The 27,893-nt window shown below is 36.3% G+C and overlaps 1 protein-coding gene and 1 pseudogene across 1 annotated transcript; one reads left to right on the forward strand and one right to left on the reverse strand.

The window, feature by feature from the left end:
• Nucleotides 1–2,533: 2,533 nt before the first annotated feature.
• Nucleotides 2,534–26,896, reverse strand: LOC125875984 (uncharacterized). Its single transcript, XM_049557070.1, has 16 exons — nt 26,640–26,896; nt 25,574–25,641; nt 25,139–25,294; nt 24,893–25,060; nt 21,775–21,925; nt 19,175–19,254; nt 11,477–11,752; nt 11,255–11,398; nt 10,221–10,355; nt 9,895–9,993; nt 6,236–6,292; nt 5,805–6,009; nt 3,867–3,985; nt 3,621–3,689; nt 3,262–3,360; nt 2,534–3,095 (listed from the first exon to the last, which is right to left on the reverse strand). Exons 1-16 carry the CDS (start codon nt 26,755–26,757, stop codon nt 2,856–2,858), a joined length of 2,184 nt encoding a protein of 727 aa, XP_049413027.1. The 5' UTR covers nt 26,758–26,896; the 3' UTR covers nt 2,534–2,855.
• On the forward strand, nt 3,485–3,593 carry LOC125878101 (U6 spliceosomal RNA; annotated as a pseudogene).
• Nucleotides 26,897–27,893: the final 997 nt, after the last annotated feature.

Genomic DNA, 27,893 nt, shown 5'->3' on the forward strand with positions numbered 1-27,893 from the left:
GAAAGTATTTGATATTAGCTTTTGGGGTTAGTTAATTCATTATTATCTTTAATCAAATGAGAAGTTTAAGATTTCCATTGACAAAAAGTTGCTAGTTTTATTTAATATATAAAATAAATAGAGGACCCCATTAAAACATTAAACAAATAATTTAACATAAATTAACAAAAAATTAAACACTAATTTTGACTCCACCTAGCTTTATGATTTTTCTTTGTTCCATTTTTTAATGCTTTATTAGTAGCCGTGAACAACATAAAAATTTGTGTGTTTTGTTTCTTAAAAAAAGGCACATTATGTGTATTTGTATTTTGTATAATAACAATATATTCAGTAAAATTTTACGAGTGACATTTGAAAAGGATGAATGTGTACGCAAATCTTAGTACCTTACTCTTATTTTTATGAATTAAAAAAAAACTTTTTCCGATAAATTATTTGTAAAGTTTTTTTAAAACGAAGATTTTAGTTTCTAGATGTTAAAAAGATCCTTGAATACCTTTTTAATTAGTTGTCAACTTTGAATTTTATTTTTTAATCTAGAAGTTAATTAGCATCATTTTCTCATGCTGTGACTTGTCACTAAACTATTCATTAATTCAAACTTAATCTTGAAGTCAATTACAATTACCCATTGTTCAAATCTAATGATTTAGGATGGTCCTAATTAAATTAAATATAGACCATATAAAACAGCTAATTATAAGGTCATCTACACAAGATTATACTTTAACACATTATATCATGCACTCAAACTATCTCAACCTATCTTTTCTCATTTTATTCTCAATGTTCGCTATCTACACCTTCTTAAACATGTGTGTTCAAGAAGGTGTAGATAGCGTACATTGAGAATAAAATGAGAAAAGATAGGTTGAGATTGTTTGATGAACGACAAATATATCAGATTGTATGTATAAAATTATGATGAATAAAAGAGGTAAAAGAGGATTGTATAGAAGTAGAATCACGTGAAGAAAATTATGTTAAATAACTTGCAATTTATTAAAACTAATCAATACTTTATTATAGAATAGGGTACAATAGAGAGAAAAAAGATCCATAGAAGTGTTTTTTACTAATTGGGACTGTTAGTACATAATTTTGAATTTATTGATTTTCTAGAAGTATTTTGACTTTATCATTAATTTATATGCCAATAAGAATATGGAGAATTTATTGTTTTTTAATACTATATTAGATAGATGGATAGATAAGTTTTAGATGATTAAACTAATTAATGAACAATCTTTAATTAGTATGAAATAATTGATTCCAGCTTACAGCAAATATGCTTCATTATCCAGCAAATATGCTTGTGGTTTTGCCAGTTAAGAAGAATAATAATACAGTTTCATGTGCACCAGCTTGTTCTCTGTACACCCCGTCTCGAAATATTTGTTGTATTTTCTTTATATGTTTCTTAAAAAATATTAATTAGGGGAAGTATTTTAATTGTTTTATTGTTATTTATGTCTTAAATTATAATTTCTTCTTTTAATATTTATTTTACTTATGTGTTTGTAGTTTTTCAAGAATAATTATTCTTAAGAATTTTTTATTTTTTTTAATCTTAAACTTCTAAAATAACAAATATTTTTAGTAAAGACAATAATAATCTGTTTGACCAAACTTTTAAAATCTGTTTACTTTGAAAAGTGTTAATCTGTCTTTTATTTATTGCACTTTTGATCCTCTTAAACCATTAGTGGAAAGATCTATTATTTGATCTGGTGGAGGGAAATGAAATTAATATAAGAAACAATAAATATAAGAATAATATTGCTATATTATATTTTGAATATATTCAATAGAATGCTTTTGGAAAATGTATTAGACATTGAATAGTATCTAATAGCAAGGATAAAATGGATACAAATAGGTAATAATACATTGATTTTTTAAACTGGATGACTATTGTTGGACCTCTATTTTTAATATAGTGGACAAGTAAAAATGAACAGAGTATCGTTAATCCTCCCGACCTGCCTTTCAAATGAAATAATTATGAAATATCTTGGTCAGGTATTGGGATCCAACAGTCAGTTCGATCAAAGGGTGTACTTTTAGAAATCAGATCGGTGTAAACATGATATAAATTTTTCTTTGTCCTAAAGAGACTCCGGACGCTCCTTGTCCTATGCCCCAAGCAACCGGTTACCTTAGCGGATCTCCGCTGCCTGCTTTTGCACTATTGTTACTTACGACGCCTCTACTCTTACGCAATTCCTAACTAGTTGTAGTGTATTGTCTCTTTGAGTGAAGAAGAGAGGAGCTTTATATAGATATTCTTGAGCCATTATTCTATTGATTGGTTCTAGCTCCAAAAAAACGTATACATGAAACTATGTCTACTTGCCTACATCTTGTTGACTAAACGATTAGGTATACCACGCCACATATCATTGTGAACGTTAGAAACTATTGAGACTCTTTTTCCGATAATTGAGAAATCTCTGAAGGTCAGTGGCAAACAATTCACAACTCTATGGATAGTGAGTCGGATCTTCTACCCTTCTCCACTTAAATTTTTTGGGATTTCAAAATAAAGTTCTGTTTTGTTTTCAAAACACAACATATGATCTAGCAAAGCCTCATATGTCCCACACTAGATGGCTATATGTTACATGAAATATTTGATTATTCATTTTCCAAATTACAATATTACATCATTGGAAATGATAAATAAATAAATGAAAAGAAAAATAATGTAAATATCAAAGAAAAAAATCAACTGCATCATCCAATGAGACCTAATAATACTTCAAAACTGCAGATCAAGAGAAGAATTTCTCTTTCAAGATCTCTTCACAACAGTGAAATGATGGCAAAATTTGGAGATGAAGAGTTCATCTTCAAGATCTCTTTACCACAGCAGTGGCAAAGAAAGGATGGTGGCTGAACTCGAATTGAACCTTAAGCGACACGTCAACAGCCCCTAGCCGGGAAATAAGACTTAGCGCAACACTGTTATGTTCAGCTACCTGTTCGATACGACGAAGCTCTGCCATTTTATCCGAATCATTAGAAAAATTGCTCCTTAGCTCCTTTGCTATTCTCTGAGTTTCTTTGAAGCAGTTATACATAGACACGCTCTGCATAATCAGAGTTTCATGTTACGTCCTGGATGAAAACCAAGTTTGCAACCCCCTCCCCCCAGAACTAGCCCTCGAAAGGAAAAAGAAAAGAAAAGGCAAGTAATATATACAATAAAAAGAAAAAGAAAGACCAGAAAGGAAACATTTGTCAAGGATAACTCACAGATAGACGAGCATGAGCAGTTGTCTCCTCGAAAGAATAGTATGAGACATGATCAGGCAGGCAAGCTTTCAGAAGCAACTCAAAGTGCTGGACAAACCTCTGAGAAAAATTGCAAGATTTGTCAAGAATGGAAATGTATATCCTGTCACTACTAGACAAGCATATCAATGAGAGCAGATGTAAGAACTCAGCAACAATGGATGACAATTAGTTAGCTACTTGTGCTCTCTTCGGGGACATCCGATAAAATTGGAGCAATACAGAGAGGGTTAGCATGGCTAGGCCCATGCACAAGGATGACATGCACAAATTGAGTGCTGGTCCAAAGAAAAAGTCGTGACAAATATCAGAAGGCACACCTCATGCTCACTATTGAAAGGTCCTGTGCTGAGATAGATTTGCCGTTCATTCCTCAAAGCTGCAAGCATCTGAGGAAGCAATAACCAATAAGTTCTCAAGCAATAGAATCAATTGTAAGTTCAACTAAAAATCTCACTGCTGTGTGCAGATATGAAATAGACGGTAAAACCAAAACGGGAGAAACGATTTGCAGGCTGTGAGCATTAGTGAAAGCATAATAAACAAAATCGAAAAAAGCTAATTACCATGGTAAGACCTTCAGCGAGATATACATGGCACTGAAGAAACAAAATTGCAGGTGGGAGTTGATTATCTTTTCCTCCATCTTTCACCAAATCTCTTTTCTTCTTCCCTTTCTTTTTACCTGATACAAGTCAAATATTTAGATAACGTGTCTCTTATGTGGAAAAAAGCCATACTAATAAAATTCAATTGTATATTTGTTCTATATATAAGGTAGGGGTAAGGTCTGCGTACACTCTACCCTCCCCAAATCTCACTTGTGGGATCACAATGGGTACATTGTTATTGTTGTTGTATATTTTTTCTATATCCGTGGATGACTGAGTTGCAACTCTATTAAAAGAAGTGGCAAGCAGATGCGACAGTAAAATGTTCTAATAATTTAAACAAGAGCATCCCTTAGGAAGGGAAACAAAAAAAGAAACTGAAGAGTGGGAACTGGGGATGAAGTCAACAAAAAAAAATGTCAACTGCGTGTCGGTAGTCGGTAACATCATTCCCCATGCTTTCTACCTCTATTTTTCTCATTCCAGCTCTCCAACTTAATACCTGGACATTTGATGTCTCTTGCTAGCTATTGCCTCAGCTCATCAATTGTCTACACTAAGACTCAACTAATTTTGCTCCTTCCCCAAGGGACTTTAGATATGGGCATTTAGATGGGTTGGGTTGTACCAAGTCCGAAGTTGTCTACAAGACGTAGCCATCAACTGATCAAGATTTACCTCAGTCAACAATTTTAGTGATTTATTATGGGAAATAGTAAATTCCTTTGGAAACTATTTGATAATCCTTATACGAGAATCAGTGACTTAGGGATCATATAAATGTTTGTATTCTTACCAATCTATACCCCAATCATGAAGTAATTCAGCACTGAGAACCTATTCAAAATTCTATAATATATATATATATATATATATATATATAACTTTAGTGTCTAGTCAGCTTGTACACACCTCGATTATTCCACTGGATACCTGCTACTATAGAGGTGGACCTAGATTTTTGAAGGTGGCCGGTGCATAATTGCATTCAATATAAATCTATCACTGGTTATAAATACGGTGTAGGGGGTATGTATATCCATTGATATGGTCTCTCTGTATAGGCACAAATCTCAAAGATATTAAGTATAATACAAATTGCTGAAGTTTTTGGGTGTTGGTGCACCCGTTCAGGTACTGGATAACTATGCCACTAAGCAAACGTAGATGAAAAACAATCACCTACTGTTATTTTATCTCTGCTATAATTTGAACCCTGATCTCCAACATTTGCACCACTTCATTGGCCACTGAGCCACAACCATAGGTGCAGTCAACACTAAATAACTTACATATGATAAAGCCACAATTGTTAATTTCAATATCTTGAGACCCTACGCGGTCTAGATATCAGATGTAAAAACATTTTAATGATTCAACACATGCCTTCACAATTGTTTTGGTTGAATACAATCTGAGTCAAACCATTACATTCATCATGAAAAATGAAATGTCAATGACCTTTTTTTTCCCTTCTTTTCTTCCCTCTGGTTTATTTTATTTTTTGGCATTCTAGCTAATGGCAGGTGATCTAATGACATAACATTCTAGCTCTATTCAACCATCCAGCAAAAAGTCCTCCTATAAAAACAATTCAAGATCAAGAAACTTCAACAGGGAAACAGTGATATATCTAAAATTAGTTCAGATCTCTATAAGCTAGCCACTAATGACAAGTATCGTAAAGCTTCAACCAGTGAATCAATTTGTATGACCTTAGTACAGAGAAGGAGAAACCTATTATCCAAAAGATCTAACCCTTGTACAACAAAACTCAGTAGAAAACTAGAAATCCACATATAAGGTTACCAAGGATGTAGATCCAGAATTGTTCGACAGACTTACACCAACAACTAGGGAAAAAGAGATGGTTGGAACAAGCAGCATTCTTACTGATTTCATTGCTTGTCATTTCCCTCATATGTGTTCTCTCCGCAAGCTTGATCAGGATAATATACATGTACCAATAGACCATACAATATTCACCAGTAGAATACAAGTCTAATTCAAAGCCCAACATCAGGAAACGGGAAGCAATCCAGTATGTTTGCTCCTCCACCCATATGAGAATGTGTCTGCATATCTTCATGCAAATATTCTGCGACAAAATTCAGAAAATGAATAATAGTTTCCATAAGAGAAATGTTCCACTGAGAAGACAAGAGATCAAGAAAGATCAGTATTCTCCACTTTGAAGAAATGGCACAAGGTGGAAACCACAGCAGCAAGAGCTGCTTTACAGGTCCTCAAAAGCCATATTTCATTTTAGAAAGCTATTATTACAAACCCTTGAATAGTATTCTGTAATTGCAGAGGATATTCACCTCGTTACTTGAAGTGGCTGAGATATCTCCGCACTCTTTCCTAAAAGCCAGTTCCAGCTAAGGAGAAATCAAAGAAACAAATGCAGAATTCAGCTCACAGGAAGGCGATTAACAAAAGAAATAATATAGATGACTCAGTCGCATCAGCAGAAACAGAAGCGTATACTTTAACAAGTTTGACATTACTCAGCACCCTAGAAGATTTTATCGAAATCCAAACAGTAAAAGAAAATAATACATATGACCCAGTTGCAGCAACAGAAACAGAAGCCTCTACTTTAAACAAGTATGGCAATAGTGCAATACTCAGCTTCCCAGTTTTACACATGCCTTGATAGAAACCAATGTTATGAACCTAAACAGGAGAGGTTTGCTTTAACTAGAAATCTGATTCCATTGCACACCAGAAAATGCTCAGTCAGAGAACTTAATATGTCAATACATAAAGAGAGAGAGAGAGGGAGAGACGAGCTTGCAGGCAATAATACAGCAACCACTTTGTAAAGAGGGGTGAAGTGCAGATTTTTCTGCAGAAATTAGTCGACTTCTTTTGGCGTTTCTGCTTCGTTTTTATCAGATCGAGCTGAAATTTGAACAGAGTGTTCCTTGCATCTTGATCTATGATTAGGAACTGATAGATCACAATTTGGAGTCCTATAGCTCCAGATTTTCAGCCAAGAACAGTGACTGAGTTTTTGGTGATTTCTCGCTTTTCTTGGTGCAAACTTGTAATGATCATTGCTGTGTTTGGCACTTGTTCTGTGGCCATTTTGGAGAACCTTTGTTAACTATCTTATTGATTTAGTGGAGCTTTTGTCTGGTAAATTTTTTACTCTTCATATTGAAGAGGGTTTTCCACGTAAATTTGATGCCTCTTGGATTTGATTTATTTTTGCATTGCCATATTTATTTGTGGGTGTTTATAGTTGCTGCCCGCTCCTTTTTTTGCTCGTGCTTGAGGTCTCCTCTTTGTTCAAATAGATTAGGGAATTTTACACTCGGTATTTCTTCCGCTGTTACCTTAGTCGTGCATTCTTGTTGCTTGTTTTGCCCAACAATTTGGTACCAGAGCCAATGGTTCGGAGAGACGAGTATGGAGATCGGGGAGTATTGGTGTGGGGCCCAACTAAGCATTTTTGCTATCTACAGGCCAGTTTTCTATCTTTTGCCCATAACTTTGAAGACGGATTCACAAAAAAAAATCCAATAAGCTTTGATGACATAAATACTGGATGGTGTGGGTGACGCACAGTTAATCTCCGAATCAGCTCATGAATGGTGATGGGTCACGTGTAACTTGGTTTAAATAGGTCATCGTTGGGTGTGTGTGATCCAACATCTTATTAGTTGAACCAAGTTCCACGTGAACCTCAAGAAGCCACTAATAAGATGTTGGATACTCTTAATGGTACAAGGCCTTTTGGGGAAAATCTTGCGGGCTAGATCCGAAGCGAATAATTGTTTTTTTTATAAAGGTAACAATATATTAATATCAACAGGTATACTACACCAGAAACTGTGTAGTCCCCCTCAAAAGTAGGCCACTTACAAAATGGGCTCCTATATGTTAAAATACTTGCAAACTGCCAAGAACATTAAAAATATCTTCAGTTTGTCTAACAGATTCTGTTTATACCAAAAATAGTAGAGGCCTAGGTAGTTCATCAAAAACTTCTGAATGCTGCATTACTTGCCCTCAAAATATCTCTGATNCACTAGGTGCAAACAATTTCTGAGGGCCATCGGACTGGGTAAACCTGAATTAACCGTGGTGCACTTGCGGGAAACTCCTTGCCGAGGGCCTGTGCACCCCCGAGATTAGTCGGGGCTCAAAGAGACTCGGACACCCGGTGCAAATCAAAAAAAAAAAAAAAAAACATTTAAAATATCTTCAGTTTGTCCTAACAGATTCTGTTTATACCAAAAATAATAGAGGCCTAGGTAGTTCATCAAAAACTTCTGAATGCTGCATTACTTGCCCTCAAAATATCTCTGATTCCTTCCTTTCTGTCCAGACAGACCACCAAATACAAGTTGGAACAATCTTCCATCTCTCCTCTCTTCTAGCTGCATTGCCATCACTATTCCAGCAGTTTAACACTTCTTTGATTCTTCCTGGCATTAACCATTTTATCTCCCTCAAGTTGATGAAGATTTTCCATAGCTGATCTGTCCATTTACAAAGCAAGAAAAGATGACGAATTGTCTCTCCCTGTTCATTACAAAGGTAGCATCTGGAGCATAGTTGTATACCTCTCTTGATCAACTTTTCATGTGTCAGAAATTTTTCTTTAGCCAATAGCCAGGTGAATCATGCTACCTTATGAGGTACTTTGACTTTCCAGATCATCTTCCATGGCCAAGAGCCAACCTGCTTGTTGTACGAACTGAAATCTCTGTAAGCAGAATTTACGGAGAACTTCCCTTTGTTGTCAAACTACCAGATCAGGCTGTCCTACCCTACTGAGAAACCATTGAAGTGGGATAGAATTTGGAAGAACTCTGCTTCCTAATCAGTCTCCCAATCATTTAAGTGTATTCTAAAGCTGTGATTCCATCCTTGTCGTGTCCACATGTCAGCCACTGATGCTTCTTGTTGGCATAGGTTGTGTAATTCTGGAAATAGGTATTTCAGTGTATCCCCAACTTAGTTATCATTCCAAAAGGATATTTTCCTTCCATTACCAACTTTGAATCCCACTTTAAGAATACCTTTGTATTGTTCTAACCCAACTTAATATCCATTCACTCCCTTTGAGTCCTTTTGATACCTAACTCAATAATTCGTCTTTTAAGACAATTTAAGGTTCTCTACAACTAGAGGTTCTCTACATTTTCTAAAGGTATAGAAATCACCAAACAAGAAGGGGAGTGTTAGCACAACAGAAAGGGTTCTCTCCGTGAGACCAGGAGGTCACAGGTCCAAGCCATGGAGACAGCCTCTTATGGAAATGCAAGGTAAGTCTCTGCCTACAATTAACCCAATGTGGTCTAACCCTTCCCTAGATCTTGGGCATAGCAGGCACTTAGTGATTGAGTTGCCCCTTTTTAATACAAATCTCTAAGAAAACATCTAAAGATCAATAAGCTAGCGACTAAGATTTGATACAAATACCAATTCACTAAAATGAGTACTACTCTCACATAAGGGCAAAACATACACATTTGAGTAAATTCTACGTTGTATATCTACTCTTTAACAGCAAAAGAATATTGTTAATAAAATTGATTCCCACTAACACCTTAACAGATGCATCCTGCATCTATCAGCAGTTAACTTATTTTAACTTACCATGTCCAAGGCACAGGATCTCAATACAACCTTAGGAAAAACACACCTATGTAGACCATCATAAAGACAGATATTTGTTCATATTCCACTTGCATTCCGCACCAATCATCATGCTTATATCTAAGTAAGAAAACATTTGAAGGACTGTGGTTTACTCATTATACGTTTTTTTATCTGCCAACTTGAACAAGCGAAGAGTTCAAATTCTAATTCTGCTTTAGCATCCGAACATGGAGGAATCTAAGACGCAGGCCACAAAATGTATAAAAGTAATGATCACGATAAAAAAAGAAAGAGGCAAATACACAAGAATAGAAGTACAAATGGGATAAGAACCGGCATTTCGACAAGTGTATACTGTTCAAACCTGTACATGTATGATGCGCCAATCTTGCAAAATCTTTCCAAGTTTACGCCGTTGCCACGAAATGTTGGTACAAAGAACTCGAAGCAAAGTGATTAACAACTGTTTTAGACAAAAGCATGTTTTTAATGGTGACAGATCTCATTAAATAGACTAGGCAAAAGGAATTTGATCAAAGCAGAAACCTAGCCAATTAGGCGACAAATAAAACCCAAAACAGATCAGTTTGACATTTTACGAGTACCAATAGGCACAGAAAAATTTGAGGATAGATTTTTTATCAGAAGCTCTGGACATAGAAAGTCTCCCTTTAATAAACTCATGCTTACTTGCCCAAGCTGTACAACAGTTTCGTTCTTCTGAATATCATGGTTCTTCGCTACCTCAGGTAACAAAGAAGCTTTACAAATCACAGCAAAGACAGAGTCACGCCCATAAAGCTTCCCATCTTGAACCAGCAAATGCTGTTGATTAGTCTTTCACATGAGAATGTCATTGAGAAAAGATAAAATATATCTTAAAGTTCAACAAGTTAAAAAAATGAACTTGGATCACAAATTCTGCTACATACAATAGAAGATTAGAAGGCAAATCATAACCAGTATATGAACCATAAGTTATGAACCCTCAACCCCACAACCACCCCTCTGGACGGCTGATGAATGAATAATCTTCTGGTGACATATTTTTCTTCATGTGAATTCAGATAGAAAATATCTTTGTTGATTCTTGATAACTCGAAAAGATAATGCCAACCTTTTGCACCATAACTACAAGGCTTATTCAGTCATAAGATGGCCCAATAATAACTAAATATTATGCAAAAACATTAACTAAATTTAAACATCAGAGTTCCCAAAAACTTGTAGAGAAAAGATGAGTATAATAGCTTAACAGAGATCCTTGTTCTTGGATAAACTTCCAATCACGTCATCATCACAAATACCAAGATGCATTAACATGAAAATGTGAGTTATCCTCTGTGCATATGTTAGCAAAGTCATTGATTTTGGGAGCAGAAAAATAAAAACCTTCAACCTGTACAGTTCACTTCATGGCTTAATCACTAGGCCTAAATTTAAGAAATAACTTTTTCTGAACTCTACGATCCATACTTTGGGTCTATACACCGACGATGATTTAGGATTACATAAATACTTAGTATTCCTCTCCCTGCACAAATTCTTCTTTGGACTACAAGAGTAAAGACAGCAACTTAATGTGGGATGTTCTAAGAGTTGCCTACATCAGCTTCCCATTTCAGGGACTAAGCCATTGAATTAACAAGATTAGAACAGGCAAAATTGACGTGCCCAATGTTCATGAATGGACGCATGCAGAATTTATATGTGCTATAAATTACCTGGAGATGAGCTCTAGCAACCAATTCTGGTTGAAACTTTTGAAACTCGACCACAAATCGTAAAACACCTTCAAAGACTGGATCTAAACTGTAGAAACATATGATCTCTAGTTCATGAAGAAGCTTTTGGAAATATTCAGCTGCCTGGTAGAAGAATACAAATATGATTTGCTGTACTACTTTGATCAAAGCAAGGTGCTTATGTGCTTTTTCATGCCTTACCTTCTTCCAGCTAATTGTCTCGATAGCACGAGGTGGAGTTGGAGCCGATAATCTACTATTTAAGGTAGAATCAAACCCAACAGGTTGACAACCTGAAGCTGTTGTTTCATTTTTCATTCCATCTTCCAAAGTTCCTGGTGCATTGATAGACCTCAAGAATTCTGCTGACTTAATCATGGATTCTAACTCTTCAAAGCAACAAGCAATATGTTTCTTTGCCAATTCCAAACCTCTGCCTTGTGGTCTCTTCATATTTGTGACAACATGGTAAAAGTGCTGGAAACACCAAAGAGAGAATAGTATAAGTATTAAGAGGAACAGCAGTGACATTTCTCAGTTAGGCCGGGTGACATACATTATCTATTTACAAATTAAATAGAAAGGTGCAAAGATGTAGAATCACTACGCCTTATTCATTTGTTCATTAATCAACAGCAAGAACTCTACGGATTTTACAAGTTAGAGCAAGTTGAATATAATTTTATCCGAAACCCCTTTTCATACATACTTCATAAAGGGAGCTGGTCTACAAAACAACATAAAAGTAATTCTCTCATTGCTAAAGAAACAACTAATTAACTCCATTTCTTTCATCTCTGCAGTCTGCCCAAGGCCTTAGCAACAGTGAGGTACTGGCTTAAGTCTTAACTCTTAACAGCCAAAGCAGTTAGAGCATGCACAAGTGTTTATATTCCAAAATCCCTCACCAGTAAAATTTAGATTAGATAATTATCCTACGTAGTGCATTTGATTGCAGGGATAGTCAATATCGCATGAGATCAAGTTTTTTTTAAAAGGTAAGTAGATTGTATATTTAAAATGAAGTGACTTAGCACCAAGATGGTTCTTGGTGGTAAGGCAGTATTCAGGAATCCCATGGTATAAAATACAACTGCTACGCCTCAACCTCAAACAAGTTATGGTTTGTCATGTGAATCCTCAGTGACCATGTTTCTCCATTTAATTTGATCTCAAATTAACATTATACAAAGTAAAAATAAAGATAAAAAATACAAGAAGTTCTATATAATTTGCACTTGCATAAAAATCTCTGATATGGCTAAAAGACTCAAGAAAGCTTAGACCTAAAGGAAACATACTAATAAGAAAAAATATATTCTCGACTATTGCAATTGATATCGCCTACATAGATCTTCTTCAATTGTGCTCAACACTTAGTCTGCATGGATTCCAAGAGATTGTGCAGAAGATCCTTTCACATTGTCAACAAACGTTATATGTGCTATCAGAACATGGAAACAAACAGACACCTATTCCTCCATTGGTGCAGTAGAAACATGTTTTTCTCTATTTTTGAATTTAATTGGGTGTTAGAAGAAAGCATTAAGGATGCCTACAGAGCTGGGGTCTATGGAAAGTTGGTAAATCCATCATGAAGGTCTGGAGAACGGTTCCTGGATGTATATTCTGGACAATTTGGATAGAAAGGAGAGAAGATGTTTTGATGGTTTAGCAACTCCCTTGCACTCCCTAAAAGTTCAAGGTTTAATTGTTTTAAGTAGTTGGAGCAGTCTATCCCCTATTTGCTTCCCTGAGTCCCATTTGGTTTTTGTTAGCTCCCTATCCCTAGCATAGGACTTTTGTAATAGGGCTAACAATCTCTCCTTTGTAATCAGCACATGCACAGTGCTTTTATGCATCTTCTTGATGCTTTTAATACTATTGTTACTTCATAAAAAAGAGGAATTGTTCTCAAAATGTTATGCCTGGTTCACCTAGGGTAACATGCTAGAAGAATAATTTAATTATGGAACCTCTCCTTTTCTCTCAGCTCTCCTCCTACTTTCATTATCAAGTATTTATAGCTTGGTCCGGTTATACCTTTAATTATTTTTTATAAAGTAGTTGGAATATCTTTCCAAGATCTGGCAATAAATGTTTACAGAACTATATGCAAATTTAGCCATAGGGCTAGATCCACCTAATCCCCAGCCCCAAAGGACCCTAGCTTTTCCCCTTTCCTAAAGGTTAGCTCACTTCTAAATGGATAAAGCTGTCCATTATTCTTAATTTCTTGGTAAATATTACCGACCAACCCTTGACTCAAAAGGTAACAAGCTCCTTGTGTCATCCAGGTCTCATCTCAAGTAATAAACTAAATACAACTGAAAAATGAATTGTCAATACCTATAACCAAACATGGGATAAAATAATCCCGGGATTATTATCCTTATTTTTTTTAAAACTGGTAAAGTTGAATTCTTCAGCATTAAGGGTATGCTGGCTACCTCCAAAAAGGGATGACTACAGATTTCATATCAAATCTATAATCTGATCTATATCATTTATACAAAGCTGTTTACACCAAAAAAGTAGAGATACTATACAATTCTATTTAACTTTGTGGATGGAATTGGATCTATCTTCAAAACATCTTCCATTTCTTTCTTTCCAGACTGACCACCATACACATGATGGTATTAGCTTCCACCATCTCTTTTGACTCTTACTGCCTCCCCTCCTAATCCAGCAGCTCAACAGATCTGATGTATGTTTTGGCATTGTCCACTTCATGCTTGTGATGTTATACAATTCTATTAACTTTGTGGATGGAATTGGATCTATCTTCAAAACATCTTCCATTTCTTTCTTTCCAGACTGACCACCATACACATGATGGTATTAGCTTCCACCATCTCTTTTGACTCTTACTGCCTCCCCTCCTAATCCAGCAGCTCAACAGATCTGATGTATGTTTTGGCATTGTCCACTTCATGCTTGTGATGTTGAGAAACAAGTTCCAAATTTGAGCGGTAAACTTACAATGCAGGAAGAGATGGTTATTTGTTTCCCCTGTCAAGTTGCACAAAAAACACCTAGGAACCAGCTGCCTGCCTTTCTTCCGTAGAACTTCTTCTGTTAAACATGCTCTCTTTATCACTAACCAGGTGAAACACTTTACTTTTGTAAGAATGTTACTCTTCCAAAAGTAATTCCAATTATATTTTGGGCCCCCTGTCATCCCCTGTAGTCCTCTTTTGTAGGCATTGTTGATTGAGAAGACTCCATCCTTACTATGTTTCCACAGGATCTTGTCTGTTGTTGTTGTGGTTATAATCGTTCCAGCTAGTTTCCCCATTACCGCTGCCACCCTCTCCACCTCCCAATCATTAAGTAGTCTTCTTAAAGATATGTCCCATCCATGTTCTGTCCAACAATCACTCACTCTAGCATCAGGGTTCTCGCAGATTAGAAACAAATCCGGAAAAAGTTCCCTAAGAGAAGTTTGGTCTATCCAGCCATCTTTCCAAAATTTAGTTTTGTTTCCATTACCCACCTTGATATACATATTTCCTTCCATTTGTGACCATAGGTTCCTCATTGTCCTCCATATCCCCACCCCATATGGTTGAGAGGTGATTTCTGTACACCAGGGGTTTAGTTCTTCATATTTTGCTACTATAACCTCCTTCCAAAGAGCTGCATCTTCCTCAGTGTATCTCCACAACCATTTCATCAAAAGGCTTTCATTTTGCAGCCTCAAATTTCTGATCCCTAAACCCCCTGTCTTTGCTAAGAAGTACATTCTTCCAGTTGACTAAGTTAAAGCCCTTTCCTTCCTTATTGCTTTTCCATAGGAAGTTCCTTCTAAGCTTGTCTAGTTTTTTCACCACCTTTGCTGGGATTGGAAACAAGGACATCACATAGGTTGGCAAAGAATCCAGAACAGAGTTTATGAGGATCAATCTACATTCTACCCCCTAGGGATAGGTATTGTGCCTTCCATCTAGCAAGTTTCTTTTCAGTTTTCACCAGAATACTATTCCATATCTCCATTGTTTTGTGTTTGCTACCAAGGGGCATGCCTAGATATATGGTAGGCAAATGCTCCACTCTGCATCCCAATATATTTGCTAGTTGGATCTGAGGGACCTCATTTACAGGAAAGAGACTACTGTTCCCCAGTTTTCTTTCAACCCTGAAACTGCTTCAAACAAAACCAAAATAACTCTGATGTAGCTAATTTGTTCTGCTGTAGGTTCACAAAAGATGATAATGTCATCCGCATAGAGCATATGACATACTTCTTTTTCTTCCCCCACTTTATCTCCGACCTGAAAGCCTCTAATCCATCTGTTCTGTGTTGTAATCCCCATCATACTATCAAAGCCTTCCAATGCCAAAATGAATAAGAAAGGAGGGAGAGGATCACCCTGTCTCAGCCCTCTTTCTGATTCGAAAAAGCCCACAGGTTCCCATTCACAAGGACAGAAAACTTGACTGTTTTTATACATACCTCAATCCACTTCATCCATTTGCTACCAAATCCCATTTGTGTGAGAGTATTCAGGAGGAAAGACCAATTCATGTGGTCATAGGCTTTCTGAATATCCAATTTGCACATTAGGCCAGGGGCTCCTCCTTTCATTCTTGAGTCAATGAATTCACTAGCAATAAGTGTTGCATCCATGATTTGCCTCCCCTTTACAAAAGCCATTTGATGTTTGTTGATTTCGACACCACCTTTTTTAGCCTTTCAACCAACAATCTAGCAATGATCTTGCAGACTCCCCCACCAGGCTGATTGGCCTAAAATCCTTCAACTCTAATGCTCCAGGTTTCTTTGGGATTAAAGCAATAAAAGTTGCATTAAAGCTCTTCTCAAAAGTCTGATTAGAATGAAAAAATTGAATTGTATTGGTGATGTCTTCCTTCAACAAAGCCCAGAAAGTCTGGAAGAACACCATTGGATAGCCATCAGGACCCGGGGCTTTCTCCATTGCACACAAGTTCAAACATTCCCTTATCTCTTCTTCCTCAAAAGGTCTCTGCAGCCATACCTTTTTCTTCTTCAGTGATCATTGTAGCCTCTTGCAGTCTCAACTCCGGTCTCCATTGTTCTGCTGCCTCCTTGTATAGGTTTTTATAGAAATTATGCACAGCCTCTTTGATCACAACTTGATCCTTAGTAACAGCTCCATCCACTTCCAATTGGTCTATATAGTTGAATCTTTTATGAGAAGTTGCAATTCTGTGAAAAAATCGTGTGTTCTTGTCACCTTGTTTTAGCCATTGGATTCTTGATCTTTGCTTCCAAGCTAATTCTTCCTTCCTTGCCACATCTTCAAATTCCATGCCCAGATGTTCTTTTGTAGCAGTTCATCATCTGTAAGGGCCTTTGTTCCTGAATTGTTTCCCAATTAGAAATTTGATTGAGAATATCTTCCTTCCTTTGTTTCCAGTTCCCCTTGTTATTTTTGCTCCATTCCTTAAGCTTCACTTTCAACATTTTTAACTTTTCAGCCAAAATATAACCTGGTCTGCCAGTCACACTAAATGACTCCCAACCAATCTTTCACTTCTCTTTGAAACCCTCCACCTCTAACCACCATGTCTCAAATTTAAAATAAGACCTTCTCCACCCTTCATCTCCACAGGACAACACAATAGAATTATGATCTGAAGCAATTTTGGGAAGACTGCTCTGAATTAGCTGAGTAAAATTCTCTCCCCACTCTGCACAAAATAGAAGTCTGTCAATTCTAGAAGCACAAATATGATCTTCTCCCTTCCTCCAGGTGAAAGAGCCTTCACATAGAGGATCAACCATCTCCATTTCTTCAATCCAGGATGAGAATTCTGTCATAGCACCGGTTAGTCTGTGACAATTTGTTCTCTTATGGATATCTAGTGACATTGAAGTCACCACACACTACCCAAGACCCATTAATGTTATGCTTCAGCTCTAACAGTTCTTGCCATAGCACTCTCCTATTTATTCTGTTGCAGTCTGCATATACTGCACTGAGATGCCAACTGAAATCATCATTTACTCCTGAAAACTTTCCAGTTATGCTTTGGTTTCCATTCAGAAACAACTCCCCCCTCCAGATTCTCCTATCCCATAGTATTAAGATCCCTCCACTACTCCATTGAGCCTCCTTCATTAACACCCCCATCCATCTGTTACTCCAAATGCTTTGTAAAATATTATCTATTGATCCCTCTAATTTTGTCTCAACAAGAACTAGACCATCAGCCTCCCATCTTTAATAATTTTCTCACTATCCCCCTATTGCTCTCTCCATTTAACCCCCTTACATTCCAAGACAGAATTTTTACACTCATTATTGCTTGAGAGTTAGAATTCTCCCACTGGATCTTGGCTCTCCATACTTGAAATTCACATCGAAGAATAAATTTCCGAATTTCTTTCGGGACTATGTTGTTCTCCTTAGTGACTTTCTGACTTTCCCCCAGCCCATTTTCCTTCTCCCTCTGATCAAGTTTCATCAATAGAGCATGTGCTTCCTTCCTACACCCCTTAAGATCAACTCCAAACAGCTGGCTCAAATTTAACATGTTCGCTTGAACCCATTCAGTTGCATTTGCTTCCATATCTTCCTCTTGTGAACTGATGTCAATCTGGAGTGGAACTGGATTTGACCCTGAGTACATGATTTCCAAAGTGTCTGAAAAATCCGTCTCCTCCTCTCTCTGTTTTTGACTTTCGATAACCTCGTCAATTATCAGAATCTCCCCATGATTTTGTTTTTCTAACCGATNGTCAATCTGGAGTGGAACTGGATTTGACTCTGGGTACATGATTTCCAAAGTGTCTGAAAAATCTGTCTCCTCCTCTGACCTCTCTCTGTTTTTGACTTTCGATAACCTCGACAATTATCAGAATCTCCCCATGATTTTGTTTTTCTAACCAATCCTTGTCTTCTTTCTTTTTCCGCCTGCGCCTACCTTCTTCCTCTCCCCTCATGCCAAGTTCAACCTCCTTTTTCCCATCAAAATTAACAAAATTACTTACCTCCAAGTTCTTCTGCTCTCTAATGGCTTCAGTGAAAGGTTCTGTGAATGGCATTCTAACCTCTATTGGGCTTGAATGAATAGCTTCAGAGAGAGTGACTGAAGGTTGTGTTGTATTTAGATTAATGGGCTTCCCAGAAGTGAGCCCAATAGAGTTTAGCCCATCGGTAATTAAATCCCTTTCCATTCTTAAATTTGTACCACATGTAAAGTCACTGGGTCCTGCATGTGGGTCCTGCATGTGGGTCCTGCAAATTCAAAAAACACTTATACCCAGTCACATGCCTACTGCTGCCAGCTATTCCTTTCCCTTTTCTGGATATATTGATATCTGATATATATTTTCCCCTTCTGCGGATCGTGTAGGTACCCAACATGGTTCTATCCTTATTAAACTAATCAAATGACCCCTTCCAGTTATTTCACTAGTAGGAACTCATATCTTTTAAAGCTCTAATCTAACAATCTGATACTAAACAGTTAACATTCTTTTGACAAACTAAACAGTTAACATTCTAATAATCATTTATATGGTTCATATGGACCCAGGGAAGCTTGAAAAATCTTGGGCTTGGGTTACTTGTTTCCCTTTTGATATATGGGCATCACTTACGTCCTAATTTATCTTCTTTTGAACAAAGGTTACTGAATTGCAAGCCAAAATCAGAAATCCCATCATCAGCTTTGATGATGGCATACAAAGGTAGAGGCCAAAATCAATCGGAGGGAGAGAGAATGCAGAAGAAAAGACAGAGAGAGCCATGAAACCTGGTCAACAAGTAAAACATCTCTACATCCTCAAGATGATTATCAATCTCTAGCATAATAGAGTGAAATGAAACATAGATTTTAGTTAAGAAAAGTGGCGGCAAGACCTATATAACAGAATTTTATTGAAATGACAACACAGAGTAAGACCTTACGAAAACGTAATCGGCATAACAAAGATTTGCAGAATCCTTCCTCCAAATCAGGGTTATTTTGTAATGGTTCTATATCTGCACAAAAGATAAGCAACACATAAGAACGTATGGTGGTCGATGGGATAAGCATAGTTGAAGTTTCACTAAGCTCCTGCAGTTTTCTCCATGAGAATGAGACTCTCTGACCACATCATGCTTTTAAAACTTACAATTTTCAGAAAATATGAAGTGTTTTTTTCCTTAATACAAAAGGGCTTGTTCATGAGAAATAAAGAGCGTCAGATATTAGAGGACCAGACAAACTAATACAAGGATAAAAATCTAAACAAATAGAAGACCCAGAATAGTTCTTACAGTTATGATTCTGGCAAAAAAAGAAATTTGATAAGGTAAGTGGTATTAATAACAGCATCAAGAAGATGCAAGAATTAGATTCTGGCAAAATTATATTATCAGAAATCCTCATGAACCAAAGCTTTCATGGTATTGAAAAGATCTTGATTAGAATAGCAGTATTATGCATTCTTACCCAAAAGATGCACCGCATGTCCATAGCTAATGTCAGCATTACAACCTTTTTGAAGGCTCAAAGTCTACCCTTGTTGTATTTATGGGGAAATATTTCACTATGTTAAACTTAAAGAGCTAGGAAAGCTCAGCTTTATCAGTTAGTAGTAAATGGGCCAGCACTTCGCGCGGTTAGAACATTCTTCTTTAAAATTTATTAGAATAGAACTTTTCTTGTATTTTGATGTTATAGTATTTTTATGTAAATCTGTTTTTAAGAGTATAGATGTTATTCAATAGTAGTTTACCATTTGTTTTATTAAAAGAAAAGGCAAAATTACAAATCATAACACTATTTTCACTTAGTTTACATAATTTCATTTTACAAATTCATTAATTTGCTTTTGAAATTTTACAATGGTTAGTTTATTTTTATCATCTATATGCATGGTTACATAGTGTCTTTAATTAGAGAGTCAAATAAATATTTTTCTCAATTTTCTTCTTTGCAAATTTCGTTAGTATAACACTATCAATTACTTTCAAAATATTAAATATTTTTTTAAAAAAAAAAGTTTAAAAAAACTAATGTATTTATCAAGAGCAAAGATTTCATAATCATTTGATTTACCAATAAGTAATATGTAGTCATTATGTGTTTTAAAATTAAAATGCAATCTTCCAAAATCCAAATTTCATAAGTAATATAGTTATGATAGTGTTTTGGAATTGAAGTTGTGCACAGACAAAATATTAAGGATCCTTGAAAAGGATGAAAGAGAAGTAAGGGATAATGGAAAAAACTTCAAAAAAAATAGTCATCATTGTGTATCATATAATTGTATAACAATAACTTTACAGAAACATAAATAACAAAGTTTAAAATATGTACTCAAAAACAACAATTAATATCATAAGCATAAATTAATGACGGAAAAAAAACAAACCAGGATCTGTAACAATAAAATGAAACAGAAAGAAAAAATCGAGCCCACTAAATGCACGGTGTCTCCTTAAGAAAATCATTCCCCTCTAATACCCGAGGTTTAAAGAAATAGATCCTCTCAGGATGAAACGATTTTATTCACCAATGTAATGATACAAAAACAATAGTGTTAGTGAGCCACCAAACAGGATCAAAGTACACAAGTATTTAATTGTGCAGAAGAAGAAGTATTAGTTCAGAATTAAATATTTAATTGTGCAGAAGAAGAAGAAGTAGTTCAGAATTTTCATTGTTTTAAAATGAGAGGAAACCCCTCTATTTATAGACAACAAAGGTAGTGTGAAAAAATGTGTGTTGTGCCTTACCAGAAAGGTCACAACTCTTTGGAAAAGTCACAACTCTTCGGAAAGTTCACAACCTTTCATAAAAGTCGCAACTCTGGTTTTGCACAATATAATACACCTGGAAGACAAAGTTTGAAGGCTACCTCATTGTAATAATTTTTTTTTAAATCAGGTAGCATTACCTCATTGTAATAAATTTAAAATAAAAGTTGCACAAGTGACAGCACAAACCTTGCCAAAAGGGCAATACAGCTTCACTCAAAAAGACAAACTTCAACACTCTGTACTTTATAGCAAGGGAAATATCTCATGATCAACAATAACACAATGCCTTCAGTTTGCAAGCTTTTTCCTGGTGAGTATAGCATTAGGATACCAATAGGAGACATGATAGAGCTCTTCTCTCTCAAATGATTTTAGGCATTATGATGTTAAATACAAAGTAACAACTCAGACTTCAAAAGGTAAAAACAGTGGTGAAATTTTTGGAACAATTTCTATTTTCCTGAAGTCAGCAGTAAGATTAGAATTGAAGTTTGTCTGCCAAGCCAACAACAACCCAATGTAGTCCCACAAAGTGTGGTCTGGGAAGGGTAGAGTGTACAGATGCAATATTTCTTCCATTTTTTAGATAAGGCAAAAAGTAATATAATTCTTCCTTTAGCATCAAAAAAGTGGGAAAGCACAAAGGACAAAATGTTATGCACTATCTAGTACCTATCAGTAGCAGAAAGCATAGTTTTTTTACGTCTAAATTCTTTTATATCTAAGGTTGCTCTCACCATGCACAATGACTACCTTCTGTAACTCTCTTCTTAGACAATGTAGCTTTACAAGCCCGTAATTGACGAGCAATTGTTTCTTCGACTGCATGTAGCATTGTCAAACATTTGTCATCTCCATCTACCTTTAGAGGAAGGCCATGTGTCATAGTGAAGAGATCTTCCTCCTGACAGAAAGATAACAAGAAAACAATGATAATCGACAACAAAAACAAAATCTGGGCACTTACTTAAAGAACATAACTGAGTGCTTTTAGTAGAAAGGAATATTCTTATTAGAATGAGGACCAAATATCCTTAAACATAAGACAAGCAACTTCAACATAATTGCAGATCAACAAAGTGATATTAAGAAATTGACCTACTTCATAACGTCGCATAAAAGAAAGGAGGACAACGCCTTCCTATCACTTTGAATAATGCTACATTTTTTGAGATTGGTTCTATTTATTTAAATTAGTACATGGGTTGAAACAGTAACCAATCTCAAAAAATGTAGCATTATTCAAAGTGATAGAAAGGCGCCGTCTCCCTTTCTTTTATGCGATGTTATGAAGCAGGTCAATTTCTTAATATCCCTTTGTTGATCTGCAATTATGTTGAATAATGCTACATTTTTTATATTCTACTCTAAGCATTCACTGTCCCCACACAGAGAGATAATGTTTATAGCAATCAGATTAAGATGAGGAAAGATGGGATTCTTGACGTGAGTTGTGGCAAAGGTGAAAGCCCTTTTGTTGTTTGATTGCATCTCCAAAAACATTTGGAACTTTGGTTGAAAATGCGGACAAGAATACAAAGTTCTTTCATAGGCAAGCTACCACAAAAAGGAACATTGTACAATCAATAGAGATAGAGGGAACAGTGCATAAGGGAGAAAGGAGGTGAAAGGGGCCATTGTGGGATTCTACACTCAATTGTACAAAGAATAAGGGTAGTGAGGCCAACACTAGGAGGGATAGAATTTAATCAGATACGGGAAGTTGACGAAATGGCTAGATGGGGATATCTTGGAAAGGAAGTGCTGGAAACAATGGAGAGTTTTGCATGACCTGAGGATTCACTTTGACTTTTTTCATGTTACCAGTATCAAGAAAAAACATTTACTTTGTTCAGTGTTGGGAAATGATGAAGGACGAGAGTTAGGAAAGTGCCTTGATGCCACATTCATAACAATAATACAGACAAATGATAGAGCAGTAAAATTTATTTTTGATAAGCAGTAACTTTGTTGATCGAGCAGTAAAATCAAGGACTGCAAACCTATTAATCTAATGAGAAGCATCTATAAGCAGTCTTTTCAAAGGCAAAAGCTGTAGAAAAGTTGTGAGGTTTTAGGGACCTTAAGTGAAGGGACAAATAAAGATGATGTAATACAAGAAAAAAGTACATAGACAAAAGAAGTGAAAAAACTTCTCAAGTTCAAAAACCATTTTTAATCCTAACATGGAAATTTTATTAATGGTTCAGTTGCTAATTTTCTTACACTAAATTTCTAATTTCCTTTTCCTAATCGTTAAAATATAATATTCTCTTGCCAATTAATATCACTTCGCCAACCCTTTGGGGTGGCCCAGTGGTTGGGCCTGGGACTTCCATGTTGGAGGTCTCAAGTTCGAAACCCCTTGCCAGGGTTTGCCTCCTGGGTCGAGCTCATCGCACCGGGCTTGCCTAGTGCAGGTTACCTCTCCTATGTGGTTTGCGAGCTATTGCATAGGAGTGGGGGTTTTACCCTGTGTGCACCCAAAGGGTAGCAACTGCGGGTTTCCCTTGTCATAAAAAAAAATTAATATCACTTCGCCAACTACATTTTATTATATAGTTAGCGCCATCCTCTTTAGCATAGAGCCTGTATAACACAACGCATGAAGCGCCTCCATGCTTGCCGGCTGCCACGATGTGCGGCCTAAACAAGGGAAAGCACTAACGTGCATTCTGCATAGTTTCAGATCTTAACCATCTTATAGCGAATCTTTAACAACATTGTCGATAAGATCATTGCTAAGATACTTGCCAATAGACTAAAGAAGTCATTGCATGACACAATGTCAGTTTCTTCGAAGGCAATTCTGGAAGGAAGATACCTTTTAAATATCACTAGTGGGAAGGAGCTATACAAGGAGAAGCTGGATATTAGAAGACATACGATCGTGTGAATTCAGACTTCTTTAACTTAGCGAGGACGAACATGAGTTGCAGAGAGAGATGGAGGAAATGGATTATATTCCGCATATCGACAGTGAAATTGCCCGTTACCAGGAGCCTCAATGTTTTCTTCGCTAGCTCTAGATGCAGGGGAACATGCTATTTCCAATGTTATTCTCCCTGGTAATGGAGGCGCCAAGTAACATGATGCACAGAGTGTTACAAAAAGATACTTTAAGGGCTTCACGACTAGTGTGAGGGGAAGGACAGCCCAAGACTCTCACATGTACTGTTTGTAAATGATACCCTAGAGTGTGTTTATGAGATGGGTCACAGTACAACATACAAATAGGAGATATCGTGGTTCCAAGTGTTACCCAACTGAAGATCAACTTAAGTAGTGTGAAACTATTCCAACATATGAGGTGGACAGCATTGAACAAATCACATGTGTTTTCAGTTGTAGGATCAGGTCACTACCCACAGCATAGAGCATACAAGGCTTGCCACCATGATCTTCAAATAACAATCGTGCAATTTGGGCTCCAGTATTAAAAGATCTACAAAAATGCTTCTTTAACTTTCTTCATCACTATTTTACGAAGAAAGTGAAGGGTAAATGTTTCAGTCCCCCTTCCAAGATGCAGACATGGAGAACGCACCAACATAAGTTTGCATTTAGAAAAGGGCTACCAAGATTTGTAAACTGTTTCCAGAAATATTATATACATCAGTTTTTTGTTAGATAACATCATGTTTTTTTAATAAGTAAAGGTCAAGTTTAATATGTTACCAAGATGGTACTGAAGCAGTACAGGACTCATCTACCTTCCATACATCAGGCTAAACTATCCTATTCATCAGTTAACTAAAATAACAAATAGATCGCATTTTTCACCGTTCCCATAGAAGATTCAACTTGTCAAAACTATGTTCCATGAAGACACGAAATGATAAACATTAATGAGAGTTGCGGTGGTGCTTACTTCATTTGTGCGTGTATCTGAGACCATGCAGACAACCGCATTGCAGGTTGCACGCATGACTCTGCAATATGAATGTAGTAGCGCATGTGATGACGTCCTATCAGGCCTCAAAAGGTATAAGCAAGAAAAAACAGTTTGAGCCAGTGAACAACCTTTATGCCATGTTGCCTGCATTCCCAATATATATCAGCCAAAGAAAAACTTCTTGCTCGACTATAACCGCTTTGTGTAAGAAGCCAGGAATACCTCACAAGCAAGAAGATGATCCATGATATCAATGACACGTTGCACATCAACTGTTTTGTCAAAACTCAAAGGAATAGGAGCAGCACCATACTCAATAGCTTCATCTACTGAATAGTATGTGCGTACCATGCCTGAATCCATCTTTGGGTCCATTATCTAGTTCAAATTACGAAACATGTAAGTGCAACACAAAGATAGAGAGTATCATCATGAAGGAAAAAAACAGTTCATCAATGTATGACAAAAAGTAACAACATATCAAGCAGGATCTAGCAGATAAGATCCAGGAAGTCTATACCACTTCATACACAAAACTGTTACCTTTGTCAAAAATACCACTTCATACAAGTATCAAGGAAAAAGGATGATTGGTATCATCCACAAGATAATCATAGAACTGAAGAAAAAAACACAAAACTGGAAACGTAACATTACCTCTAATGCTGACATGGCAGCAAAAAGATTAAAATTTTCCGCATGTATCAGCTCTCCATCTCGAAGATCTGGGACCAAATAATTTGAAACAAATTCACATGAGGCAAGTTTCTTCCTTGAATTACACAGATGTAGCATGATATTTGACCGCATAATGAATAACAAAATCCCAAGACCACATCAAGCTCACTAGTTAAATTCATAACTTCATCAAAATTCTTTCTTTTCCTTCCAACCCAAATGCCGCATCCAATACAATAATGCAAACTTCCTCCCCATAAAAGGCACCCAATGTTGTGGCCTTAATGGTCAGATCCCAACAGAGGTAAAAAGATTGGGCTTTAGGTAAATTCTTCCCATTTGCCTAAGTCTTGAGGGGTATAAATGCATAATTACCCAGCTGGTGGGAGGTAACACCGCCATTTTCAAAGAAAAAAAAAGAAGGAAATGTCCTCTCTATAAGGATATTACTGGCAATTTTATAGATAAAATGCTCTTCTTCAAAAGCAGTCTTTGTATTCAACAAAGCTCCTTCTACTTCTCGTATTGTTACATCTCCCAATCTAATTGAATAAACGAATCGCAATACACCCCTTTTAATGATCCCAATTTTTTTTCTCAGCACATAAACATGTTTCAACAAAATATATAACAGATTGCAGCAATAACCTAACACCCATGGTACCATACGTGGTACCAGGGACGGACGCAAAGGGTGCAAGGGGGTCCAACTGAACCTCAATTGTTGAAATTCTACTATGGAAATAGGGTAAACAATATGTTTTTTCCATAAATATAAATTATTGAATCCCTATGGCATAAAAATTGTTTCTTTTTCAATCCTTTATTTGAATTCCTGACTCTGCCACTACTTGGTACTTCAGTAACATGATAATAGCTAAAACAACATCAATATTTTCTAGCTCTACTTTAACCCCAACCCCCCCCCCACTACACCCCACCCCCCCTCGCCCACACTTCCTTATAGCATCACATTAAAAACTCAAAACTTGAAAACCCAATACATTGATATAAAGGAAATAAAGTGATTAAAGGAGAAAGAGACCATTGCAGGCGAGCTGAAGAACAGATGAAGCATCAGCCCAAACCGTTTGTTCACCAGAAGGAATTGAAGGGCAAACTGGTACTTCTCTATCTCCTTTAGCTTCAGAAACATCAGCCATGTTTACCAAAGTGAAAAAAACTTATCTGGGTATGCGCTAAATTGTGTAATGAGCTCAGAAAGTTGAGATTCTTGAAATTGAAACAGTGATTACTATCACAGTTTTGGCCTACTATTGCAGTAGCAGGGAAAAAGAGGAAAAAAAATGAAGAGAAAGAGAACTGGTCTGATTAATTTGGTAGGGCAAGAAATGGGTCGGATCCTGTTGGACATGGACCTTCACGACCCGACCCGACCCGATTATTTTTTCCATCTATCTTGAGAAAAAGAAGAAGAGAGAGAGAGTAAAAAAGGAAATGTGTGTGTGAGTGTATTTTGCTATCGGCTACACTGAAATAGGGAGAGAGGCAAGCGAGAGAAGGATAGGGGCGAGCAAGATAAAAGGGAGGCGAACGAGATTAATTTATGCATTTCGGATTCATGCGAATCACACTAGATACATGTATTTGTGATATTGCATACATTCTAAAATACAAATACATAGGAAGACAGGCGAGCAAGAGAGTCAGATACATGCGAATTCACTTGGATACAGTGTATCTAGAATAAATTACACGTAATTTTGATCCATGTATCCGAAGTTCAAGCTCTAGTAGGATTCAAAATATTGAAAACTCGCTTAAAGAAAAGTAATTTACTCTTAAACTAGTTAAATTTGTGTTGTTTGCCCATATATATAAGATCTATTGGATGAGGGCTGTCAATGGGCCATTATGGGCTTTAATCTGATTTTAATTGGGCCACACATTTTCTCTAGACTTTATGATCCAAGTGAATAGACTTGTTCTTTGTTGAAATTCCCTTTTAGGGAGAAATGTTATAATAACATATTTGGTGAAATTCTATAAATGGAAAACAATCTAAAGAGAATAGAGTGTATTCACATCTTATTACTATCTCGTGAAGGCAAAAAAGACTGCTTCCGAAGAAATGTTAAGGAACCAAAAATTACTAGTTAGTTCTATAGAAGAGGTTCCTTGAGAAATGAAACTATGTGGAGTTTGAGGTGTGATTGCTTTAACATCTTATGGTCTTCTTATAGGAAATAGATAATTATTATTGTAATTTGTATCCAAAGAAATACATTTAGCGACGGATTATTAAAAATAAATTATTATTTATGAGCTATTTAACGAC

Source organism: Solanum stenotomum, chromosome 9, assembly GCF_019186545.1.
Source record: "Solanum stenotomum isolate F172 chromosome 9, ASM1918654v1, whole genome shotgun sequence".
Lineage (NCBI taxonomy): Eukaryota > Viridiplantae > Streptophyta > Magnoliopsida > Solanales > Solanaceae > Solanum > Solanum stenotomum.

Excerpts from the sequence above, each read along its gene's own strand:
- LOC125875984 (XM_049557070.1), bottom strand. The coding sequence starts at position 26,757 with ATGGCTGATGTTTCTGAAGCTAAAGGAGATAGAGAAGTACCAGTTTGC. Across the intron at positions 11,753-19,174 it reads GCCGATTACGTTTTCGTAAG|CACTTTTACCATGTTGTCAC; the intron begins GTCTTACTCTGT and ends TGGTGTTTCCAG. Across the intron at positions 3,986-5,804 it reads AATGACAAGCAATGAAATCA|GTAAAAAGAAAGGGAAGAAG; the intron begins GTAAGAATGCTG and ends GACTTGTATCAG.